Below are 20,459 nucleotides of genomic sequence, written 5' to 3' on the forward strand. Positions count from 1 at the left end.
AAATAGTCTGTAGTTGTTGCATTCTGATGGATCCCAGTCGGATCTTTTAATGAGTGGTTGCACGCAGGAAGTCACATAATGTGCGACGCGGCCCAAGGACAAGGAGCTGGTGATTATAGAGAGAAACCACGGGGCCGTGGCAGGAACAACTTCTGATACAGTCTCCTCACTGACACGTGAGAATATGATCTGCTTCTGGTTCACTGCATCACTCACTCATGATAGAGCGCAGGACCTGGGGGACATCAATCTCTGATACACCAGTCAGCAGCACAGGTGGGCAGTTTGGACAGGTGGCAGGTACACTAGTGCCATCCATCAAACGGCCCATTCCCCCGCCACAGGTGTGATTGTTTCACAGGTGTGATTGTTCCTCAGGTGTGTGATGTTTCACCTGTTCAGAAAACGTAAGAAGTACCTCCGAAAGTTACAGTACAAAGAGCTTTTTTAAACCATAATGTCGGTTACATATAGAGTATATATAAAATGTATTTATCGATTGATTGACATCATTACGTCATTACATTTCCCTCTGATCGTGAGTCCACTCTTCTGACATCCGGTCCAGCAGGCGGCGCCATGTTCTTTTTACAATGATGATGTTCCGCGTTTATTTTGAAGGACCCGGACCGGAAATGTTATTGTTGTTGGCCAGAGAGAGGCTAGCAGAGCTGAGGAGGCTAACAGCTCTCAGAGGCTAACGGAGCTAACATGACGGAGTAACGAATGGCTGACGGTCCTGACATCAGTGTGAAGGTGAGTTTTCTTCATGACGAACACATTCAGGCTCATGTTTGATGCTTCCGGTTCTTTATTGTTAATCTCCAGCTCAACTTCGCGCCACAAACCTGCACACACAGAAGCAGCCACTGCGCAGGCGCAGTAGGACTGACTGCTGCTGCTGTGTTAGCTTAGCTACGTTAGCTGCCGGTCAGCGACCGCTGCTGTTGTTATTAAAACTAATGACACCGATACACAGGAACATCATGGCCGCTGCTCCGCCAGTTAGTACGATTATGATCCTAACCCGGGTCATTAACCGGGTCACCTGCCTGCCTTCATTATATTATAGTTCTAATATGAATATGTCTGTATTGATCACCGGCAGTGTGGGAGGGTGACTCGCAAAATGTACTCCGTTACAGTTACTAATTAACTATTAAGTCAGTCAGTAATGACATAATCCAGAAGTACTTTCCGTTACTTTTGGATTATCTCATTACCAATCGCATGTAAATAAAGAAACATTTCTCTTTGTGTAACTTTGCTGGAGTACAGTTTCCTCGCTTGTATCTAGTTCTGTGTAATCCTGCCCCCGGTGTGAAAGCTTCGCTGCGGCTCTGATCCGCCTCCGGAGGTAGAATCAGAGCCGGGTCTGTGTGAATGGATAAACCTGAGGCCCGGAGCGGGAGCGTGTCGATCTGATGGTGTTCACAGTCTGACAACTAAACAGGTCCTCCACTCATCAAATAAAAGCAACGTTACAGAACCAAACAACAGTAACGTGGTAACTGGTCGTGTCTTCCGCAACTTATGAGGAAAAATAATACTGCAGTTATATGTGGAGAAGTGTCTGTCCTCCTGTCTGTCCTCCTGTCTGTCCTCCTGTCTGTCCTACCGACCGACTGTCCTCCTGTCTGTCCTCCTGTCTGTCCTACCGACCGACTGTCCTCCTGTCTGTCCTCCTGTCTGACTCCTGTCTGTCCTACCGACCGTCTGTCTCCGGCAAAAAACTTTAACTCACATGTGTTTGTCTCCTTCAGTGTTGTGTTGTTGTAGTTACTGTTGTCATGGTGACGGTCAGCCCTCCTTCACTTCAGTGAACTCTGTGTGAAAAGGGCGACTGAAACACCTTTAGGTTGTTGGTTGAAGTGCTAATAATAAACAGGATCTTAATTTACTTCAGACCAAACAGATCATGAACTGCAGACATCATATCATATTTGATGCAGGGCTGCAGTATTTTAAAATGTGGTGATGTGAACATGCTAACATTAGTAAAGGCTAACTAAGCTAACTTTCTGTCGTTGCTGACTTTGGGATGACAGGGCGCCCTGCAGCACGCTGTGGTGTTTTAGCAGCGCATAGATAAACGGTCTTGCATGTTTATCTGATCAGCCATTAGAAAGACCACCGATCAAACTATTTAGAACCAATAATGGCAGATAAGGTCTTGGGCAGATCAATCAGAGTACCGGACTCAGTGTGAAGCTTCAATAAAGTGACTCAGTCAACACTTTGACCTCCATCTGTCTCCTCTGTGATAAAGTGGACGGAGAGGCGGCGTCCAGCTGAAGAAGACGTTTGTCTTCTGGAGTGTAAATCTTTGAGGATGGATGGAGAGACCATCATCTTCAGACCGGACAGGAAGTCGTCATCCACGGCTCACACAGGAAGTCCCACTGTGGACAGACAGGACGAGGAGAGAACACCTGTCTCAGGTGACACAGAATAAACACATGAACATGTTTTACATAAAGTTTGGTTGAACTCACCTGACAGGTTGTTTGTTAGTAGACCAGGTGTGAACAGACAGGTAACATAATAAAGAAGGTGTGTCTCTGCACCTGTTTCATGTCTGAAGGTCTGAAGGTTACTGGAGCGTTATCAGGTGAACTGACAGTGGTGTACCTGCACGGAGGCGCAGCCAGGTGTTTCACACCTGAAGTGTTGTCTGTCTCCTGCTCAGGTGGAGGGATAATGGGGCAGAAGGTGGTCACCATGGAGACCAGCGAGTCCAGTGAGGATGAACTGGGACGACTGGACATCGACCTGGACAGGAAGTCAAGACAGCACAACCTGACGTCCAGCAACGTGCGCGCCATCCTGCACGTGAGCATCACACACACAACACAGCAGTGCACACACACACACACACACACACACACACTGTGAATGTGTGTGTTTCATACAGTTTACGTAGGAAGAGGTTGGTGTGTCAACACGTGTTCTTGTGTCCCGTGTCAGGAGGTGATTACCCATGAGCGTGTGGTGGCCATGATGAAAGCTGCCATCAGAGACACTCAGGACCTGCCCATGTTTGTGAGTCCATGTTGTCTTTGTCTTGTGTGAACTGCTTCACGTGTTTTTAACGTGTTTTTAACGTGTTGTCTGTTTGTCTGTCTGTCCTTCTGTTTTTAATCAGGAGCCAAAGATGACTCGTTCCAGACTGAAACAGGCCGTCCAGCAGGGGCAGGTGAATGAAGACCTCCACAATCCTCTCTGACAGTTTACCTGGAGATCCAAACATGTCTGTTTAATCTGTCTCTCCTCCTGTCTGTCTGTCTGTCTGTCCGTCTGTCTGTCTGTCTGCTTACAGCCACTAAACTGGAGTCTTTCAGCAGTGAACACAGCCACAGTAAAGGTAAGCTATCTAAATCAGTCTGTCTGTCTCTCTTCCTGCCTGTCTGTCTGTCTCTCTGCCTGACTGTCCATCTCTCTGCCTGACTGTCTGCCTGTCTCTCTGCCTGTCTGTCTGCCAGACTGCCTGTCTCTCTGACTGTCTGTCTCTCTTCCTCCCTGTCTGTCTCTCTGCCTGACTGTCTCTCTGCCTGTTTGTCCGTCTCTCTGCCTGACTGTCTGTCACTCTAACTGTCTGTCTGTCTCTCTTCCTGACTGTCTGTCTCTCTGCCTGTTTGTCTGTCTCTCTGCCTGTCTGTCCCTCTGCCTGACTGTCTGTCTGTCTCTCTGCCTGACTGTCTGTCTCTCTGCCTGTTTGTCCGTCTCTCTGCCTGACTGTCTGTCTCTCTGCCTGACTGTCTCTCTGCCTGTTTGTCCGTCTCTCTGACTGTCTGTCTGTCTCTCTGACTGTCTGTCTGTCTCTCTTCCTGACTGTCTGTCTCTCTGCCTGTTTGTCTGTCTCTCTGCCTGACTGTCTGTCTGTCTTTCTGCCTGTCTCTCTGCCTGTTTGTCTGCCTGACTGTCCATCTCTCTGCCTGTCTGTCCCTCTGCCTGACTGTCCGTCTCTCTGACTGTCTGTCCGTCTCTCTGCCTGACTGTCTGTCTCTCTGACTGTCTGTCTGTCTCTCTTCCTGACTGTCTGTCTCTCTGCCTGACTGTCTGTCTGTCTTTCTGCCTGTCTCTCTGCCTGTTTGTCTGCCTGACTGCCCGTCTCTCTGCCTGTCTGTCCCTCTGCCTGTCTGTCCCTCTGCCTGACTGTCTGTCTGTCTCTCTGCCTGACTGCCCGTCTCTCTGCCTGTCTGTCTCTCCTGCAGCCTCCTCAGTTCGTGGACATTGATCTTGAGGAAGATGAAGACTCGTCTGATGAAGAGTATTGTCCTGATGAGGAGGAAGAGGAGGAGGAGGAGGACACGGCTGAGGAGGTGAGTGATTGTTTGACCTTTGATTTATTATCTTCTCATTGGTGAGCTGATAATCAATCAGTTTGATCAGTAAACAGTGATCGAAACGTGTTCTGTGTGGTGCCGGTTCTCCTTCTGTTGTGGGTCAGAGTCAGGGGTATCAGGTGGGGACCCTGCTCCTCCCCCTCCTCTGGTGCTGGTTCTGGTCCTGAACATCACCTCAGACACAAAAGCCCAACTACACACTGTGTGTGAGCATTGATCACTGAAGGATGGAGGAGGACACAGTTTGGGGACTGTGACCCCTGGAGGACTGGTCTCTGGTCCTCATCAGACCAGACTGTGTTCAGGACCGGACTGGATGTTGGTCTCTCTCTGTGCTGATAGGCTCCTCCTCCTTTTATTGACTCTAAAGCTGACAGCACTCTGGGACTGCCTGTCTGTCTCTCTGTCTGACTGCCTGTCTCTCTTGGACTGTAATCATGGAAATGCTGCAGGACACATTCTAGCTGAATGTCACCATGTACCATGATCCTGTGTGTGTGTGTGTGTGTGTGTGTGTTTGCAGACCTTCCTCAGTGATGCAGACAGCTTCGCTTCACCTCCCAGAATGCATCAGGGCTCTCATCCCAAACTTCTGGCAAACCAGCGAACTGATAAAGCCCAACAGGTACTCTGATCTCTGACAGGAACTCTGACCTCTGACAGGTACTCTGACCTCTGACAGGAACTCTGACCTCTGACAGGAACTCTGACCTCTGACAGGAACTCTGACCTCTGACAGGTACTCTGACCTCTGACAGGTACTCTGACCTCTGACAGGAACTCTGACCTCTGACAGGAACTCTGACCTCTGACAGGAACTCTGACCTCTGACAGGTACTTTGACATACTATCTGACCTGTGTTTTAGAGAGCTCTAGCATACCTGGAGGAAGAGGTGATGAACTCAAGCTGTGCTCCTCAGCACCTCCTCACTGCTCCTGAGTCTTCATTCCTGGAGAGACTTAATGCTGTGGAAGAGGAGTTGGACTGCAGCCCTGCCTACACCTATAACCAGGTAGATGACCCACCCACCCACCCACCAAGCGTCTCCCTGCACATCTGCATACCTGTCTCTCTGTACCTACCTACCTACCTACCGCTTTTTCAGTGTCTTGACAGAAAAGCCGTTGATGATGATGATGGTGGTGGTGGTGCTGAAGACTCAAGCTGTTTGGCGTACCGCACACGCTCAAAACTTCGTCTGGTTAACGTTCCTATGGGCCAGCTGGAGGCGGAGCTTCTTGCCCCTGATATCACCGCTGACATGTACGAGCAGAGCGCTTCCCAGCGAAAGGGGGACCGTCATTGGACCACGTGGCTGCAGGGTCTCATGGTCCCTGACAACGAAGGTCAGAGGTCAAAAAAAGTCTGCCTCATTTTGTCTGCATCTTGTGAAACAGTTTGTCTGTTTCCAGTTGTTGCTAAACTGAAATTTGTGTGAGGTGGGAAGTGAAGAGTAACCAACCACAGCACAGTAAACTCTGTTTATTCAACAGTTATTCAAAGCCAGGATTTATTCCTCCCAACGCTTCAACTGAACCGTTAACACACATCTGATTAGATTCAGAAACAAAATAATTGATTGTCAAATTATGGTGGAATGTTGAGTCATAGTCCCTTTTAACTAATGTGTTACCCACAATGTGCTGTCCTCACTGACAGCTGACTGAACCTGTTTGATTTCTCAGAGGAAGCTGATGACGATGACGATCCTGAGTACAACTTCCTGGATGACCTGGATGAACCAGACCTGGAGGACTACAGGACGGACCGGGCCGTTCAGATCACCAGTAGGTGTTGTGTTGGACTGGAGCTTTCCCAGGACTTCTTCATGTCCTCCCCTCAGTGTTACAAGTCCTTCTTCTTCTTCTTCTTTTTCAGAGAGGGAAGTGAACGAGTTGCTGGATGAGCTCTTTGATACAGTGAGTTGGTTTTTACAAACTGTTGTTTCTGCTGAGATTGACTGATGATTCTAGTCTTCATAGAGGATGTTCAACTGGTTCTGTTCTTTACCAACTGTTGCTATTGTTTACCAACAGTTGCTATTGTTTACCTGGCTGTTGGTAAACGTGGTATTTTGTCTGTATTCCTGTACAAGCAGCACATTAAGTTTTGTGTGTTGGATTTAAACAGAATCACGTCCCTAATAAGAACTGTTTCACCAGAATCAACATTAATCATCATTTAAAGAACTCAGGAACTGTCAATGTGGACACCAAGTTCAAGTTGTAGTTGATTTTAGTTGAGTCAGAACTTAATGATGAGTCGGGTCAACTCTTGTCGGTCCGGGACTGACGCTGACCTCTGTTCACTGTACAGCTCCAGGAGGAGGAGCAGGAGGAGGAGCAGGAGGAAGAGGAGGAGGAGGAGGCCCAGACACAGATTGGACCCAAATTCAATGTCCCGCAGGCTTTACGGTAACACTGCACAGAGTTTGTTCACTGATGGATAAACACACACATCAACGGAGGGGTTTGGGTTGCAGACAGATGTCGGTCCTCCTGTTGGGACGGTGCAGCAGAGAAGTGCTGTGACTGTTTGGGTTGGGAGGAAGAGAAATGGCCTCTGCTGCTGCTTCTTCATACAGAACACATGAAGAAGAAAACTGCTGAGGCGACACATCTGGAGACATTTTAGGCTCCACCCACTTCCTTTTCACATGTGTTGTAACAAAAATGTCCCATTTCTGAAACCTGTCCAAACAACAGCTTTAAGATACCACTAGTATGTCACATCATAAGCTGTGCGATCATGGAGGCGGAGCCTGTGTGAGAAAGCAGCTGTGTTACTGTTGCTCTGATAGGTGGAGAGGGAACTTCACTAAGGCTTTGTGTGTTACAGCAGTTTTGTCCCTTTCTGCCATCTGTAGTTTTGAGGCACCGTTAGCCAGCATGTTGACAGAGCGACGACGAACAGTCAGAAAACAGTACGAAGCACTGCAGCAGAAGAGAGCTCTGCAGGACACAACTAATCACCTTGACCACACAACCCTGAAGGACACCCCCGGCCCACAACCCGACACCATCACCTCCGTCTTTGTACTGCCAGGTCGGGTCTGCCCCACCTTCCACCTGGACTACAATCAGAAACTGCAGCTAAAGCAGCAGATACAGCAGGTACGTGAGACTTACTGGCCATGTTGTCACTCAGTCTGACATCACCTTCTCCTAATCTATGATCAGCTCGTCTTCATATCCAGCATGAACAAAATCCTGATGGTTGTCAGACTTTCAGACCAAAACAACAAACTTCGGATTTCCAGGTGAAGTTAACCTGAAACAGTGATTGAAATGTTTCTGTCTCTCAGCATGTGCAGCTGCTGACTCAGGTCCACCTGCTCTGTCACCATGTGGACACCTTGAACCATGAAGCCTGCATCACCAAACACTACCTGGTCAGTCTGTAAATAACAACACAAACACTACCTGCTCAGTCTGAAAACATCTACACTGACAATCTCTTCTTACTTCAGGAGGAGCTGCAGCACTTTGCATGCCGTCAGGAGGAGTTTTTTCTCCGCAGCAGTTTCAGAGTTTGTAACCTGCAGGGGGCTCTGGATCTTCTACAGGAGGTGGGGCTGACAGCAGAGCCTCCTCCTGCTCCCCCTGCTCCTCCTGCCTCCAGGCGCTGGCTCCCCAGGATGACTCCTGCTACAAACAGTAAGGAGGGAAATAAACTCTTGCTCTGTCAACATGTTAATCGTCCCATCAGACAGAAGTTTATCTTATCTCAGTGTTTCCCACAGAATGGCTGTGTACCTGTGGTGGAGGCGGGGCTTGATTTGTGAGAATGAGACTCAGAAATCCACTGTCCATCCTCAGAATCACTTTAAGAGTTTGTCTACATTACACTGGGTTGATTTAACTGTATCGCAGCACGCTGACTGCCTCTCCCCTCTGTTTCTGTAGTAGGCTACATTAAATAGGATCAGTGTGTTTACAGGAGGCAGGTAGCACCAGAGAGCGTCTCTGTCTGTCTGCAGAGCAGGTGTGACTGACTGGAGACAGAAGGGCTTTTAATCACCGGGTTAATCGATCTCTGATGCCGTTGTTCTCTGGGACAGATTTAATAAATAAAAGTATAAAATACTTAATATACCTTGGCAGCCCGCCCAAGTAAAGTCTATGTGTGGGAAACACTTGTCATGTTTAGTTGCTCTAGCAGATGCTCTGGTTCTGGTTCTGGTTCTAGTTCTGGTTCTGTTTAGGCCATGCCTTCCCTGTGCTGCCCACCAACACTGCCTGGCTGTTCGCCACCAGACCCGTCTTCCTTTACCCAGAACTACTTCCTGTCTGCAGCCTGGACCACACCCGACATCACCGGAGCGTTTACACTCCAGGAGAGAACGGGTGAATACACACTAATACACAAATAACACAAACATAAACACAGTGTGTTCACGGTGTGGACAGTAACACAACAAACAGCTTTAAGAGTGTGGAGACATGAAGGTCACGTTTTTTATGTTTGCTGTTCAATGAAGGAATTTGGATCTGAATTTAAAATATAAAAACATGAGACAGGAACATCAACTTATATTTCCTGCATCAGTTCAGTACCCGTTGAAAACAAAGTGTCCAGCCCAGATGATCTGAAAATGTGACAAAGTTTTACCATCATAATCTCCCATGATGCCTCTGTGCAGGCTGATCGTTCTGGCTCTGAAGCACTTTGAGGGGACGCTCCAGACGGATCAGCTGATCAGCTCGTACCTGCTCTGTAAGAGTCGATGGAGCTTCAGGAAACACATCAGAGAGATGAGTGGACCGAGAGCCCCAGACAACAATGTCATCAAGGTGACATCGCTGTGACATCAAACACATGATCAGCCAGTCTCTGTCAGAAACATGTCTAAACTCTGTCTATTCACGTTTTCAGACGTTTCTGACACAACGTGTTGTCCCCATGCTGCCGCTCGCCTGCAGCAGAGTTCAGCCAGGAGACCAGCGCCCCCCAGTGGACAGAAACACCTCCAGCAAGCCAAACTGGCTCAAGGTCTCACAGACAAACAGCCTCTGACACAAACACCAGCCGATACAAAAATCACTCAGCTCAAAGTTATAAATGAAACATTATCCGGATAGATGTTGAAGTAATCTGAGTGTGTGAGTGAGTGGTGTGTTTGTCGGGTGTAACATGGTGTGTTTGTGGTGTGTATCTGGTGTGTTTGTGGTGTGTATATGGTGTGTTTGTGGTGTGTATCTGGTGTGTTTGTTGGATATAACATGGTGTGTTTGTGGTGTGTATATGGTGTGTTTGTCGGATATATAACATGGTGTGTTTGTGGTGTGTATATGGTGTGTTTGTCGGATATAACACAGTGTGTATCTGGTGTGTTTGTGGTGTGTTTGTGGTGTGTATCTGGTGTGTTTGTTGGATATAACATGGTGTGTTTGTGGTGTGTATATGGTGTGTTTGTCAGATATAACACGGTGTGTATCTGGTGTGTTTGTCAGGTGTAACACGGTGTGTTCGTGGTGTGTATCTGGTGTGCTTGTCGGGTGTAACACGGTGTGTTTGTGGTGTGTATCTGGTGTGTTTGTCGGGTGTAACACGGTGTGTATCTGCTCTGTTTGTGGTGTGTATCTGGTGTGTATCTGCTCTGTTTGTGGTGTGTATCTGGTGTGTATCTGCTCTGTTTGTGGTGTGTATCTGTGTTTTCTTTCTCGTCAGCCGTTTATTTTATAATTCTAATGAAGTGAGTGATGTCACAGTCTGGTCACCTGATGGTTCTCTGATGTTCTCTGATGTTCTCACCTACAGAACAGTCAGCTGATCATCCAGAAGACCCGACTCACATCCAACTCTTACCCCCCCTCCCTCCCCCCTGGCTGCACTCTTAGGCTCCACCCTCACTGGCTCAATAAGTCCCGCCCCCCGCATCCCCGCCACAGACGCCTCTTCACCTTGGCCCATAATGCATCACTGCCGCCACTCGCCAAAGCCCCAGCAGACAGGCAGACAGACAGACAGGTGGACAGACAGGCAGACCTGTCCCTTCCCCCTCCAGGTGTCAGTAGTTCAGTCCCCACCCATCCTGTATGTGCTGACATCATTCAGTCCTGCCTTCCTATTGGCCAGAGAATGCCACAGAGCGTTTACAGGCAACAGGACAGTTGTCCCCTCCCCCCCCTGATCAACCCTACAAATAACAGAATGCCTTGCACAGCAGCGGCCTCGAAGCCGGGGTACTTCCTCCTGCAGATGATGTGGATGCCACCGGCTCCACCAGCTGTCGGCTCCCAGAATGCTCAAGGGCAACACATCCACCGACCAATAAGGGAAGGGCAGGATGAGCAGGTGTCCACAAGGCCACACCCCCCTACGAAGGAGAAGAGACGGGAGGAGGAGGAGGAAGAGGAGAGTTCTGCTTCACCCTCAACACTGAGCCCTCTGTCGTCCTGTGCAGGAGAGGAGGAGGAGGAGGAGGAGGAGGACTGGACTGTTAGGGGTGTGGTCAGTTTGAATGGAGGAGAAAAGCCTGCCGGAGAGGATGAAGTGGGGAGAGAAAGAGGTGGAGAGGAGGAATCAGGTGAGGGAGGAGAGGGGGAGGAAGAGGGACCGAGGGAGGATGGTGGAGGAGAGGGGGAGGAGGAGGGACAGAGGGAGGACGGTGGAGGAGAGGGGGAGGAGGATGGAGAGAAGGATAAGGATGAAGATCAGGACCGGCAGGGCGAGGAGGAGGAGGAGGAGGACTTCGATGACCTCACACAGGATGAAGACGAGGAGGAAGTTATGTCATCAGCGTCAGAGGAGTCAGTGCTGTCTGTTCCAGAGCTACAGGTAAACATCACTGCAGCAGCAGTGAACGAGTTATAGGACATAAAACACTTGTGGCCACTTTGTCAGCAGTGTTTCTTCTGCAAGCACGTCATTGGTTTAAGACATACCTTCAAGCAGGTTGCCCAGTTGTGGTGGAAATGTAAATCCCTGCTGCGCCAAGTAGAGTGTAGATGGATCCAAAGAGGGCGCTCTGTCTCATATGAAGAGGGGGGGGTGACACGCAGCAAAGGGCCACAAGTTGGACTCGAACCCTGGGCCACTGCAGCGAGAACAAAGCCTCTGCACATGGGACACCCGCTCTACCAACTGAGCTAATGGACGCCTGACAACATGTACCTTTTTTTTTGAGTGTAAACAAAAACAACAATTCTGATCTACAGTGGCGGCAGAAGAAAACACTGACTGACCTCACTGTGACTGACCTCACTGTGACTGACCTCACTGTGACTGACCTCACTGTGACTGAACTCACTGTGGCTGACCTCACTGACCTCACTGTGACTGACCTCACTGACCTCACTGTGGCTGACCTCACTGTGACTGACCTCACTGTGACTGAACTCACTGTGGCTGACCTCACTGACCTCACTGTGACTGACCTCACTGACCTCACTGTGACTGACCTCACTGTGGCTGACCTCACTGTGACTTACCTCACTGATCTCACTGTGACTTACCTCACTGATCTCACTGTGACTGACCTCACTGTGGCTGACCTCACTGTGACTTACCTCACTGACCTCACTGTGACTGATCTCACTGTGACTGACCTCACTGTGGCTGACCTCACTTTGACTGACCTCACTGTGACTGACCTCACTGACCTCACTGTGGCTGACCTCACTGTGACTGAACTCACTGACCTCACTGTGACTTACCTCACTGATCTCACTGTGACTGACCTCACTGTGGCTGACCTCACTGTGGCTGACCTCACTGTGACTGACCTCACTGACCTCACTGTGACTGACCTCACTGACCTCACTGTGGCTGACCTCACTGTGGCTGACCTCACTGACCTCACTGACCTCAAAGTGACTGACCTCACTGTGGCTGACCTCACTGTGGCTGACCTCACTGTGACTTACCTCACTGATCTCACTGTGACTGACCTCACTGTGGCTGACCTCTCTGACCTCACTGTGACTGACCTCACTGTGGCTGACCTCACTGTGACTTACCTCTCTGACCTCACTGTGGCTGACCTCACTGTGACTTACCTCACTGTGACTGACCTCACTGTGGCTGACCTCACTGTGACTTACCTCACTGACCTCACTGTGGCTGACCTCACTGTGACTTACCTCTCTGTGGCTGACCTCACTGTGGCTGACCTCACTGTGGCTGACCTCACTGTGGCTGACCTCACTGTGACTGACCTCACTGTGGCTGACCTCTCTGACCTCACTGTGGCTGACCTCACTGTGGCTGACCTCACTGTGACTTACCTCACTGTGGCTGACCTCTCTGACCTCACTGTGACTGACCTCATTGTGGCGGGTTCAGATACGTTTTTCAGTGTTCAGATTCTCGACAACATGTGACCAGACGTCACTGTTTGACCTTTTCAGGAGACCATGAAGCAGCTGACGTGGCTGGCTGCGGAGCGGCGGCTCTGTGCAGACGGAGACTCGGAGGAGGATCACTCTCCGACCTCCCCTGGCTCTCAGGAAGAGGAAGAGGAGGAGGAAGAGGAGGGCACTAAAGGGGAGGAGTCAGGTGAAGGGAGGAGCAATAAGGAGGGAAGAGACGAGGAGATGCCAACAGGAGAGGGGACACCCAGAGGAGGAGGGAGGTGTCCTGGACGAGGACGAGGTCAGAGCTGGTTCATTTCTTCATCTCTGCTTTAACAAGTCCAGACAGTGTTTTTACAGTTCGTCCTCTCTGTCTCTGCAGGTCGAAGCCGACCTCTTCGCGGTCTGAGGAGGAGTCGTCAGGAGCGTCACAGTAAAGACGCTGATAAACTGTTACTGCTGTATGATGAAAAAATTGTGGACAACGACCCGCACAGAGAGAGCAAAGACGTGGCGTTCGCCCAGAGTTACCTGAACAGGGTGAGACAACAAGACATGACGTTCCTGTACATGAAGTCACAGAGCTGAGTGTTTCTCATCTACTGCTTTTAATCAGCAGAGATCACAAAATGATTTATTCAATTTATCAGGCTCCTCTTCAAAGGTTTAGATCACCCCGTCTCCAGGCGTCTCCAGGAGACCCTGGAGGACCTTTAAGCAGCTCTCTGTAAGCAGAAGCATTTCTATATCAACAGAAATGGCAGCAGCATCAAAGAGCAGGTGAGGTCATGTTGATGCAGGTATCTGTAGTTAACTGTTACTGTGTGTCTGCAGGTGCGTGAAGCACTACAGGACATACCTGGGCAGGTGGAAGACTTTGTGTCTCTGCTGAACAAGTTTGAACAGGCAGGAGACGGACAGGAAGTGATTCTGTTGTTCAGGAAGCTGCGCTGCATCCTCGGAGACCGGACAGACCTCCTTCGAGACTTTGCTGCATTCCTTCATCCTGACCAGGCGCTCCAGTGTGGACTGGTGAGCAGAACAGAACAGATACAGTGTATCACAGGTTTCTCACTGCGGGATCACAGGTTTCTCACTGCGGGATCACAGGTGTATCACTGCAGGGATCATGGGTGTATCACTGCGGGATCACAGGTTATCACTGCAGGATCATTGTAGGATCACAGGTTATCACTGCGTGATCACAGGTTATCACTGCAGGGATCACAGGTGTACCACTGCAGGATCACAGGTGTATCACTGCAGGGATCACAGGTGTATCACTGCAGGGATCACGGGTGTATCACTGCGGGATCACAGGTTATCACTGCGGGATCACAGGTTATCACTGCAGGATCATTGTAGGATCACAGGTGTCTCACTGCAGGGATCACAGGTGTCTCACTGCAGGGATCACAGGTGTATCACTGCAGGGGTCACAGGTGTATCACTGCAGGGATCACAGGTGTATCACTGCAGGGATCACGGGTGTATCACTGCAGGGATCACGGGTGTATCACTGCGGGATCACAGGTTATCACTGCGGGATCACAGGTTATCACTGCGGGATCACAGGTGTCTCACTGCGGGATCACAGGTTATCACTGCAGGATCATTGTAGGATCACAGGTGTCTCACTGCAGGGATCACAGGTGTCTCACTGCAGGGATCACAGGTGTATCACTGCAGGGATCACAGGTGTATCACTGCAGGGATCACAGGTGTATCACTGCAGGATCATTGTAGGATCACAGATGTCTCACTGCAGGGATCACAGGTGTATCACTGCAGGATCATTGTAGGATCACAGGTGTATCAGTGCGGGATCACAGGTGTATAACTGCAGGATCATTGTAGGATCACAGATGTCTCACTGCAGGGATCACAGGTGTATAACTGCAGGATCATTGTAGGATCACAGATGTCTCACTGCAGGGATCACAGGTGTATCACTGTAGGATCATTGTAGGATCACAGGTGTATCACTGCAGGGATCACAGGTGTATCACTGCAGGGATCACAGGTGTATCACTGCGGGATCACAGGTGTCTCACTGCAGGATCACAGGTGTCTCACTGCGGGATCATTGTAGGATCACAAGTGTATCACTGCAGGATCATTGTCAGATCACAGGTGTATCACTGCAGGATCACAGGTGTATCACTGCAGGATCATTGTAGGATCACAGGTATCTCACTGCGGGATCATTGTAGGATCACAGGTGTATCACTGCAGGGATCACAGGTGTATCACTGCGGGATCACAGGTGTATAACTGCAGGATCATTGTAGGATCACAGATGTCTCACTGCAGGGATCACAGGTGTATCACTGCGGGATCACAGGTGTATAACTGCAGGATCATTGTAGGATCACAGATGTCTCACTGCAGGGATCACAGGTGTATCACTGTAGGATCATTGTAGGATCACAGGTGTATCACTGCAGGGATCACAAGTGTATCACTGCAGGGATCACAGGTGTATCACTGCAGGATCACAGGTGTCTCACTGCAGGATCACAGGTGTCTCACCGCGGGATCATTGTAGGATCACAGGTGTATCACTGCAGGATCATTGTCGGATCACAGGTGTATCACTGCAGGATCACAGGTGTCTCACTGCGGGATCATTGTAGGATCACAGGTGTCTCACTGCGGGATCATTGTAGGATCACAGATGTCTCACTGTGGGATCACAGGTGTATCACTGCAGGATCACAGGTGTATCACTGCGGGATCACAGGTGTCTCACTGCGGGATCACAGGTGTCTCACTGCAGGATCATTGTAGGATCACAGGTGTATCAATGCAGGATCAGAGGTGTATCACTGCAGGATCATTGTAGGATCACAGGTATATCACTGCAGGATCACAGGTGTATCATTGCAGGATCACAGGTGTATCACTGCGGGATCACAGGTGTCTCACTGCGGGATTACATGTGTCTCACTGCAGGATCATTGTAGGATCACAGGTGTATCACTGCAGGATCACAGGTGTATCACTGCAGGATCATTGTGGGATCACGTGTCTCACTGTAGGATCACAGGTGTATTACTGCAGGATCACAGGTGTCTCACTGCAGGATCATTGTAGGATCACAAGTGTATCATTGCAGGATCACAGGTGTCTCACTGCGGGATCACAGGTGTCTCACTGCGGGATTACATGTGTCTCACTGCAGGATCATTGTAGGATCACAGGTGTATCACTGCAGGATCACAGGTGTATCACTGCAGGATCATTGCAGGATCACAGGTGTATCACTGCAGGATCACAGGTGTATCACTGCAGGATCACAGGTGTCTCACTGCGGGATTACATGTGTCTCACTGCAGGATCATTGTAGGATCACAGGTGTATCACTGCAGGATCACAGGTGTATCACTGCAGGATCACAGGTGTATCACTGCAGGATCATTGTAGGATCACAGGTGTATCAATGCAGGATCACAGGTGTATAACTGCAGGATCATTGTAGGATCACAGGTGTCTCACTGTAGGATCACAGGTGTATCACTGCAGGATCATTGTAGGATCACAGGTGTATCAATGCAGGATCACAGGTGTCTCACTGCAGGATCATTGTAGGATCACAGGTGTCTCACTGCAGGATCATTGTAGGATCACAGGTGTATCAATGCAGGATCACAGGTGTCTCACTGCAGGATCATTGTAGGATCACAGGTGTTTCACAGACTGACTCACCTGTGAGGTCAGTGAACATTTCTGTGTTTGTGATGTCACTCTGTCCCAACAGTTTGAGGAGCAGCAGGCGTTCGAACGCAGCCGTCGCTTCCTGCGACAGTTGGAGATCAGTTTTGGAGATAATCCATCACATTATCAGAAGATCATCAAGGCTCTGCAGACCGGTCCAGACCTGAGTCCAACCAGCATCCACGAGGTACGAACATACCAGCGTACCTGGGATCACTATCACCTGTACACAGACCAGTTTAACCAGTATCAGTAACTACTGGAGGTCACACAACGACACAGTGAGCTGAGAGGGTCAAGTGGACTTTAATGTCCGTTAACAATAATAAACCACCACAAATCCACTCAGTCAAAATGTGTGATCGGAGGTTTGTTCCACTTATTGATCAATAATCTGATAATCTAAGTTCAGTGTATTGAAGGTAAAATCAGCTGATTCATGTGTTTCAGCTAAAAGCTCAGATGGCAACGCTGTTAAAAGGGCACGCCCATCTACAAGCTGAATTCTGGGTATTTTTTGAGGAGCTCCGCCCACCTGTGGCCCGCCCCGGACAGTTTGAAGAAGCACATTGGCCAGAAGACGGAGGGGGTGGGTCAGATGGCGGTGAGGGCGTTGGCCAGGTGTCTGGAGGTGGAGCCACCAGTGGGTTCGAAGAAGTGACGCTCCCAGAGCTTGAAGAGGAAGAAGAGGGGCATAAAATCCAGCCAATGACAAGCCGGCGCCAAAGGAGGAAGATGGACGCTCACAGAAACTACAAGGTCTGAAAACACAGGGGGGGGACCTTTAGTCTGCTCTCACTCATGGACTTCTTCTCAGACTGCTGTGTGATTTGTTTCCAGGACTGTGATTGGTCAGATAAAGACTGGCCCTGCCTCTGTCGTGATGCAAAGATTCGCAGACTCAGGAGGAAAGGATGCCCTCGCTGCCACGGCAACAAGGTTTGTCATGTTTTATCAGGTGTGAATGAGTGAATGAGGTAGAGACACACTTGACTCACCTGTTGATCTCTCCTTCAGACCTCAGTGGGCGTGTCCAGAGCCATGAAGAGACTGGACCCTATGTACTCCCAGTTAAGCTCTGCCCACGATGAACCAGGTGACAAAGACCTGGACCTGAAGGGGGACAATGACAGTCCACAGCCAGGTGTGTACCAGGATCACCTGTCACCTGTTTCAATGAACACACAGGTGTGCTGTGTAACTCTGTTGTTTCCTCTCACAGATCAGAGAGGTGCATCATGGGAAGGCTCGTTCCTTCTGACTGATGAAAAGGAGGAGGAGGAGCTGGATGAAGAGGAGGATGATGAAGATGAGGATGAGAAGAAGAACAGTGAGAAGGAGCAGAGCCCGTCAGTGAAGAGGAGCCGGAGAGAGGAGGCACTGAAGTCCCCCGTCACCTCCTCCTCAAACCCCTCCAACTCCTCCATAATCTCCCACAGCTCTGTCTCCACTTCAACCTCTGTTACCTCCTCTGTCACCTCCTCTCCCTCTGTCTCGTCCTCTGTCTCCACCTCCTCCATCTCCGTTTTCAGCTCCTCCATCCTCACTTCAATCTCAGATACCTCCTCTGTTGCCTCCTCTCCCTTTGTCTCCTCCTCTGTCTCCACCTCCTCTATCACCTCCTCCATCGTCACTTCAACCTCAGTTACCTCCTCCTCTCCCTCTGTCTCCACCACAACTATCACCTTCTCCTCTACCTCTCCCACTATCTTCTCCTCCTCCATCACCTCCTCCTCCTCTTCCACCAGCTCTCCGTCCACCTGCACCTCCTCCACCTCTGCTCCTCCACGACCCAGTCCTCCTCCTGACCTCCCCGTCTGTGCCAAGAACATTTCTCTGACAGCAAGCGGAGAGAAAGTGATCCTGTGGACCAGGTACACCTCCTCTGTGCTCCTCTGATCTCCTCTGACCTCCTCCGTGCTCCTCTGACCTCCTGTTTAGAAAGTAGCAGGAGTCGAGACTCTGTGGTTAACTTGTTGTTTTGTTTGTTGTTTTTCAGAGAAGCAGATAGAGTCATTTTGACGACCTGTCAGCAGGACGGAGCCAATCAGAACACATTCCAGGCGATCTCTACTCTTCTCGGCAACAAGACTCCCAGTGAGGTGATTGGCTGTTCCGACTTCTGTTGGGGCTGCGATTGGCCAATTCTTCGCTCTGTGTCAGTAACTCTTCCTTGTATCTCCAGGTATCTCGCCGGTTTCGAGATTTGATGCGTTTGTTTCGGACGGCAGCTCGTCAGACCAGCTCTGAGGACGAGGCTCCGCCTAACGAGACACCAGCAGCCAATGAGGAAGAAGACTGATATTAAGCTGTCAGAAGCACTGTAGCATGACGTTAACCAATCAGAAGAGCTGCTGATTCAGCTGTAGCAAAAAGCTTGTGTGATATTATGTGACTTTTATTGTGAAAGGATTCAGTGAATGTCACAGATGTGTTTCCTGTAAATGAAAAAAAACTGTAAATATGAAAATTAAGATTATTTAATGTTTTTTGTAAAAATGAGAGTTTTTTTGTTTGTTTGTTTTTACAATAAAACCGTTTTTTCATTCAAATCCGTTTTCACTCTTTTGCCATTTTTCCATCACATCTGTCGGCCCAGCTCTACTCGGTTCTACTTGGCTCTGCTCGGTTCTACTCGGCTCTACTCGGTTCGACTTGGCTCTACTCGGTTCGACTCGGCTCTGCTCGGCTCTACTCGGCTCTGCTCGGCTCTACTCGGCTCTACTCGGTTCGACTCGGCTCTACTCGGTTCGACTCAGCTACCTTCTTCAAGGTGTGTCTTAAAACAATGATGCTCTCGTCCGAACCCGCGCAGTACTATTAAAGAATCACCGCTAACAAAGTCGCTCTGCTAATTCAGTTACAAACACATTTCATTTCTTCACAATAAAAGCCCCCTATTATTTAGTCATTTAAAAGCTTTTATTATGAAGCAGTATCACAGGAAACATTGTTTTCAGCAGCAGTAACTAAACACGACTCCATAACCAGCTGACAGTGAACACATGAAACAGTGAAACACAGCAGATGTTTGAAGGTGTGCTTGGAGGCTGGGTGGGCCCAGCTTGGCCTTACTCTGGAGCAGGTACATCGCAGGTGTGGCACGGCTCAGCTCGACGCGGCCAAATGTGCTGGTGGTAAAACACCACTAGATCAGACCAATTTAAACCTGTACAGGTCAATGACTACCTGATACCTGTTACATCAGGTGTCTCCAGGACCACACATTTCCATGACGACACGTGGAATGAAAACGACGCTGCTGCTGCTGCTAAAAATCAGAGTTTGACATTTGCAGTAAACCGTCGACATCGTTTGTTTCCTGTTTGTTGTAAAACTCGACTAACTTGACTTTTTGATCCGTCACACCTGAGTTCAGATTTACCTTCTGAGATCAAACAGGTGTTTGTTCTTTGTTGTTGATCTGATGACAGTTTACATCTAAAACACACCAGGAGACACCAAACTACTTCAGCTTTCACTCCAACTTTATTGTCCACGACAACGAAAACAGAGCGCACAAACTTTAACATGAGATACAGAAGACCTCAAAACGAACATCAGTGATCAGTAATATGACAACTGATCATCAATGATCAATAATATGACAACTGATCACCAGCTGATTGATGATCTGAAGAAAAGACACTTTACACAGATACAAATAAAGTTTATATAAAAGTTTATGACTTGAGCTTTGAAATAGCTGCGGTGATTTACAGGTTGTGGATGGGGTCGCTTTGATTGACAGGTGGTCGGCGGGGCTGCGGTGATTGACAGGTGGTGGACGGGGTCATCCCTGTGCTTTTTCTCCAGTTTCTGGGTCAACGTCATCATCCAGATCTGAAACAGGAAGTAAAAAGTTGAGGTAGAAAATGAAGAAGTGATGTTTTAAAAGGTAAGGATACCTCCTACAGTAAGGACGGCTCCTGCAGTAAGGACGCCTCCTGCAGTAAGGACGCCTCCTACAGTAAGGACGCCTCATACAGTAAGGACGCCTCCCGCAATAAGGACGCCTCCTACAGTAAGGACGCCTCATACAGTAAGGACGCCTCCCGCAGTAAGGACGCCACGTACAGTAAGGACGCCTCATACAGTAA

The 20,459-nt window shown here is 49.3% G+C and overlaps 1 protein-coding gene across 1 annotated transcript; it reads left to right on the forward strand.

Moving 5' to 3' along the window:
* The first annotated feature begins 670 nt into the window (after window positions 1-670).
* Window positions 671-18,911, forward strand: gon4lb (gon-4 like b). The gene is made up of 30 exons (XM_073465644.1): window positions 671-756; window positions 2,270-2,441; window positions 2,690-2,832; window positions 2,968-3,042; window positions 3,146-3,196; window positions 3,320-3,364; window positions 4,215-4,322; window positions 4,870-4,971; window positions 5,214-5,360; window positions 5,454-5,694; window positions 6,034-6,135; window positions 6,227-6,267; window positions 6,665-6,762; window positions 7,215-7,461; window positions 7,653-7,739; window positions 7,818-8,004; window positions 8,553-8,694; window positions 8,991-9,141; window positions 9,224-9,340; window positions 10,109-11,128; window positions 12,700-12,943; window positions 13,025-13,182; window positions 13,477-13,674; window positions 16,403-16,546; window positions 16,810-17,118; window positions 17,200-17,298; window positions 17,377-17,503; window positions 17,582-18,233; window positions 18,359-18,461; window positions 18,545-18,911. The coding sequence occupies exons 1-30, from the start codon at window positions 727-729 to the stop codon at window positions 18,659-18,661; spliced, it is 5,457 nt and encodes a 1,818-aa protein (XP_073321745.1). The 5' UTR covers window positions 671-726; the 3' UTR covers window positions 18,662-18,911.
* The last annotated feature ends 1,548 nt before the right edge of the window (window positions 18,912-20,459 follow it).

This window comes from Pagrus major, chromosome 5, assembly GCF_040436345.1.
Source record: "Pagrus major chromosome 5, Pma_NU_1.0".
Classification (NCBI taxonomy): Eukaryota; Metazoa; Chordata; class Actinopteri; order Spariformes; family Sparidae; genus Pagrus; species Pagrus major.